This window comes from Camelina sativa, chromosome 15 (genome assembly GCF_000633955.1).
Source record: "Camelina sativa cultivar DH55 chromosome 15, Cs, whole genome shotgun sequence".
Taxonomy (NCBI): domain Eukaryota; kingdom Viridiplantae; phylum Streptophyta; class Magnoliopsida; order Brassicales; family Brassicaceae; genus Camelina; species Camelina sativa.
Genome location: NC_025699.1, coordinates 14,923,022 through 14,929,244, shown reverse-complemented (window position 1 = coordinate 14,929,244; position 6,223 = coordinate 14,923,022). Strand labels below are relative to the sequence as shown.

Here is a 6,223-nt window from a genome sequence, read left to right as displayed (position 1 = left end):
GTCTAAACTCTAAAGGGACATTATATAAAAGTGGCATCGTTTGACCAAGATTAAGTTTATATTATAGACTTAGTATAATCTCCAAAAGATACTTTTTTGACATTCCGAGTCATCGCCAAATTGCAAAATCTGAGTCATGTTTAGAAAAGTGTTTTGCTAAACATACATATGACTAAAACTTGTTTAAAAGTTGCCGTAAAGGAGTTGACGGTTTAGCTATTAGTCCTATTAGCTACGAGTTCGAATTATTATAAGTAATCTACGATGATGATATACGTTTGTAGACCGCACCACATATTATCAAAAGCTGGTCATGACTAGAGAAACAATGGGTAAAATATAACAACGGTGCAAATTTTCAGTTACTACGTGAGTTACCAAATATTCCCTGAATCACTCTTACAAAAATGACAATAATTAAATATCACACTAGTTGTTCAAATTATTTTTTAATATCACACTACTGTAGATATTGTACTATGAAAGGGGAAAAAAATACCAAAATGTTCAAAGATAGCGTCGGAATCAGAACTCATGTAACATCAACTGTAAAGTTCGAACAAAATATTATATTCCAGTTTTGGCAAATCACAATCCCATCCCTGATTGAAAAGATTAAGGCAAAAGAGACATCTTACAATTTAGGTAAAAGAAAGTGCAAACATAATCAGACATATAAACATTGATTTGACATTTACAAGATATAAAGCTATATATATATATTCAGTAATTTTAATAGTCTTGCGTTTCACTCCATTTGTAGAGTGCGAGTAACCATTTTTGTTTGTTATGTTCGTAAAAGAATGAATCAAACATAATCTATAAAATGTAAAGAGACGATGACTATTAGTTGTGAGTTATATCTATATTAACATTTTTTAAGTACATTTTGTGTTATGTCCTTTTAGTTTTGCTTATTTAAATTTTTATTTACAACATTAATCCCTAAAACAATTCCATAAATAACATTATAGAGAAACTCAAATACTAAACTTTCTTAAATTGACCAACATTTGTTACATTTATTGCCAGAAAATCTTAACAACATCTATACATTCCAATTTTTCCAAAAACAACTCTACTCATTAAAGTTTTAATCCATTAAATCTCCAAAACTATTTTTATGGATGCTAGAATTTCTCAAATTTAAATGATATACAACAGATTTTCCATAACAAAAGTTTACAATCTCCATAATTATATTAATATTAATAAATATCCTAAACCGAAACTCCAATTATAAAATGCCACATTAAATATGTTAAAAACCCCTATATAATTTGGTTTATTTTTTATTTTTTGAGAAATTACCAAAAAATTAAAATTCTATTAATTATCATAAACTATACATATTGACATAAACTATATAAACTATAAAAATATGCTAATTTTGTAAAACAATTAACATAATTAAACTTGATAAAAATCTTATTTTGATTATTATTTTTTACGCAAAAACTTATTTTGATTTTGGTGAGACGGGTTGGCATTAATCCCATATAGGGAGTTAAGTGGAATTATTTTTTTAAAACACTTTTAGATGTGTACGAGGAGATAAATGTATTACTAGACTATAAATATATCACACGGGTTAAAACCTTGAAAACACTACAAAAATCCTATACTTTGAATACTTATATCAAATACCTGTAAAATTCTATATTTTTAAAATTAATAAAATAACAAATACATACAATATAAATTTGAATTTTTTTAAATTAAAAATATTGTCCCGCGGTGTACTGCGAGTTTAATTCTAATTGAAGAATAAGACATTACCATCAACAAAAAAGAACAAAAGATAACAATGTGGCAGAATGGTCAAATACACTTTTTTTTTAACAAGAAAGTCAAATACACTTTTAACTCAGGGATTTATAATAATTAATTCTTAGATTTTTATATTTGGTCTCTCTCTCTATCCTATGTCCACACACAAACGTTGTAATGTTTATTTGCGCAAGAACGACAGGAAAAATGTATTCTTATTAGTGTACAAGAAAACTTTAGAATAAGTTTTCCATTTTTGTTGAAGATCGAATTTTTAATTTCATTAAATCGCCAATTTTGATGTAAAGGATACATGTTAGCCTGTCGTCATTGAATGCGTAGGACTTACGGGATTGGGCATAAATGGTACTTAATTACTTTGGTTAAATTATGCTTTGTCTATATTCTATGGACTTCAGATGTTAATATTTAAGAACATATTAAGATTACTGTTGTGAAGATTTTTAGAATCCTAGATTACCGATACTACGACTATTTCTACCTAAGTTACAATTTAGTTCACTCTAGAGTCAAAAACTAACTAAGAACAACCACCAAAGTTGGTTTGTGCAGCAGATGGAACCTTCCTGAATGAGACAACGACGATATATTATATTATTATTAACGCATAAAAAATTAACTAAATCAATAAAAATAATAGAAAAGGGTATAAATGGAAAGAACAGTCAACCAAAGAATCGTCAAGTCACATGAAAACGAACGTCGATTCTGACTCGGCGAAAACCCAACCTTTAATATAAATAGCTAGACGCATTATATAATGGCATCATTCATAGATCTCTCTTCTCAAACAACATTGCTGACCAAGCTCTTACAAAGCAAGCCAATCTTGAACCACCAAAGTTAATGGAGAGCTCAAACAGGAGGAACAACAGCCAGTCACAAGATGACAAGCAAGCTCGTTTCCGGGGAGTACGAAGGAGGCCTTGGGGAAAATTTGCAGCAGAGATTCGAGACCCGTCAAGAAACGGTGCCCGTCTTTGGCTTGGTACGTTCGAGACAGCTGAGGAGGCGGCGAGGGCTTATGACCGAGCAGCCTTTAACCTTAGGGGTCATCTCGCTATACTCAACTTCCCTAATGAGTATTATTCACGTATGGATGACTACTCGCTTCGCCCTCCTTACGCTTCTTCTTCTTCTTCTTCTTCGTCATCGGGTTCAACTTCTACGAATGTGAGTCGACAAAGCCAGAGAGAAGTTTTCGAGTTTGAGTACTTGGACGATAGGGTTCTTGAAGAACTTCTTGATTCAGATGAAAGGAACAGACGGAATTAATCACGATTAGTTTGGTTTTGTTATTTTATGTGGCACTATATATTGTGGCTACTACGTGCATTATGTGCATGTAGCTCGCTTTATAGTACTTGATTTGGTATTTTTATAACGTGCCACGACCATAAGTTGTAAGATAAGGCGTACCTTGCGTTTTCGTGAAATATAAACGTTAGATGGTTTAATTAAGTACGTACACCAGCTTCATTATATATTTTCCTATATTAATTATCTGCATGTAACTCGCGTTATAGATGATTCAATGTAAAAAAAAAAGTACACGATTTAACTTCATCAGTTTGAAAGACAAGAAATTTTCATTAATTATGACCGTCGTCAAGAATCTATGGACGATGAACTGATATCGGTGTGCTAAACGAGAAAATCTAAGATAACTATATGATATCTCTTTACTTTCACCATCTTTGAATATGGAAATTGACTTTGTAAAAACTCAAAAGTTAGAGAACATCATCGTAGATCTCTACGTAAATTTTTTATTACTTACTCTGAATAAAACTATATTGTTTGTAAACTTTAGTTTGTGACAATATGAACGCATCTGATCGATCAGCATGACATCTAGAAAATCAAATATAGTTTAAGTAAGAGAAAAAAAAAAAAACAGTTCTTATTTCAACTGACGTAGTGATGATCCCAATTATAAAATTATACGAGAAAACTATAATATTAAAATCGTAATACTGAATATAGTATAAAGTCTATAAGATCTTTGAAATTTTATTGGAAAGAATATAAAGTGTCACTAAAATTCCTAAACCTAAGTAGACTATTCTGAAAATCCTATAAAACTCTAAGAATCATACAACAGTATTGAAAAAGACAGTTATATACTACGATTAATCAAATGTGAACTAGTAATAAAAACTCTAAAATCATACACTAGTATTGAAAAAGACAGTTATATACTACGATTAATCAAATAAGTAGAATACATAAATATTGGAATCAGTTGCATCACTTTCCAACATAAGGAAGAAATTCGACTAAAGATTAAGAAAGGTTAATTTTCAAATGATTCTTGATATAGAATTTTCTTTGTTTTCACCGACTGTTATTTATTTATTTTCTTTCTAATTGTTATTTGTCTCTCTCATTGTTTTGAAAGATATTGAATACCATATTACGGAAAGGTAATGTTTTCATTATAATGATCAACCAAAAGAGAGAAGTTGTGAACGACCTTAATTTAAGAATTGTCTATGGAAACGCAAGAAAGAAAATTCTACTGTTCTAGTACTACTACTCTTGTTCCGTTCGTACGTAGGTAAGAATTAGTTTGCCAGTTAATTAGGTCGATGATATCGTAAGTAGGAGTCAATTATGAAGTCCATGAAAATAAAAAACCTCCACAGTTTATATGATGCTACGCTCTCTTCATTAACGAGAAATATGTATCACAGTTTACTATATAGAATTAACTCCAACAAAACTGATAACATCATACTGTATATATAATTAAATATATTTTCTAAACAAAACAACCAACCAACTTTTGAAATGTGAACTAGTAATTTGAATTTCCCGGGGAAATTGATACATAAAGTACATAATAGGATACACTTGATTACAGAAAACAAAAAATATGATTAAGTCTTCACTACAAAAAATATAACCCAAGTAGATATGCCAGTGTTCAGTGCCGTGCCCAGGTTTATCGGGGCTTAAGGCGAGTTTAACATTAGAGGTTATTTTAATATATTTTATGAAAAATAAATAAATATGAAAAATTCAAAACTGTAGAAATTTTTCGAAAATAAAAAATAATTCTAAAAAACCTTAAAATTTATTGAAATAGAAAGAAGAACGATTATGTTTAAGGTTTTTTAGAATTTTTTTTATTTTCGAAAAATTTCTCTGATATTAGACCAACTTCTCTTAATCTATTTCTTTCTGTTTTACGACCTTACTCGGTCTTTCACAATTTAATATTTTGTTTTCCTTTTTTTATATATTTTTATAAATAAATATATTCAGAGGAATCATACATTAGGTTATTTAAGAAATAAAAAGACTCCTAAAACCATAATGATACACCATATTTTTCATAATTGAAGATCCAAAAATACACACAAAAAAAATTATATACTTTGGGGGCATGAGGCAAATGCCTTTTTTTTTACCCATAGGCACGGCCCTGCCAGTGGTGTTACTATGTCCTTATCCGGATTCAAAACAGTATATATTTTTCACAAAAATATATTGAGTAGTAACGGTCTAACAACTTAAGGAGGAAAAACAAATTAGTGACAATGGATCTAACGGTTTGCATCATTTCTAGGTGCCTTTGTTATAGTTCTCTCCATAATCTAAAAGCTCCTCCAATATACTATCGTCTAAATACTCAAACTCAATCACCTCCTTCCCGTTACCAGGTCCACCGCCTCCTCCTTTATATTCCGACGACGAAGAAGCCACCACATTCCCATGGCCTCCACTTGGACTGTTCCCAATCATTGGGTATTCATGAGGGTAATTGAGAACGGCCCTTTGGCCTCTCATGGCAAAAGCGGCTCTATCGTAGGCCCGAGCCGCATCCTCAGCTATGTTAAACGTTCCGAGCCAGACACGAGCACCATGTCTAGCCGAGTCGCGTATCTCAGCCGCATATTTCCCCCACGGGCGCTTCCTTACCCCTCTGTATTTCACCTCGTTCGTGTTAGACGACTCTCTACGTTCCATATATGAAAAGCTTTTATGTTTTTGCATGTACATGAGTTGATGATAGTAGTGATAATTTATACGTGGAAGTAATGTGATTCTATTAGAGAATATAGTGGACGTTATTTTAACGCACGTGTGTGTTGAAAAGCCTCCTTTATATCCAATAAATAAAAGTTGAAATCATGGGAGTAAATTGCAAATTACATTATATTAGTGCCATCGTAAGAGAATGAGAAATTATCGGGCAGACAAACTATTGTGGCTGCTCAGTGTACATTATAATTTAGGAAGAAGTAAGGGGCTAAAATGTAAAAATTAAAAGGTAGGAACCATGAGTGAAGTCCAATGAATCTGGCTGGTCAAGGAGACGGCTAAGTTGAAAGAAAGTATTTTTATGACAACGGACCAAAGAACCTCTCAGCCTCTCAATTAATTGTCTCACGTGTCAACTTTGACCGCACGTGTAGTAGATTCT

The 6,223-nt window shown here is 31.5% G+C and overlaps 2 protein-coding genes across 2 annotated transcripts; one reads left to right on the top strand and one right to left on the bottom strand.

The window, feature by feature from the left end:
• LOC104746809 (ethylene-responsive transcription factor ERF098-like) lies at window positions 2,578-3,255 on the top strand. The gene has a single exon (XM_010468337.1). The coding sequence runs from the start codon at window positions 2,638-2,640 to the stop codon at window positions 3,064-3,066; it is 429 nt and encodes a 142-aa protein (XP_010466639.1). The 5' UTR covers window positions 2,578-2,637; the 3' UTR covers window positions 3,067-3,255.
• On the bottom strand, window positions 5,362-5,766 carry LOC104748469 (ethylene-responsive transcription factor ERF095-like). Its single transcript, XM_010470107.1, has one exon. The coding sequence runs from the start codon at window positions 5,764-5,766 to the stop codon at window positions 5,362-5,364; it is 405 nt and encodes a 134-aa protein (XP_010468409.1).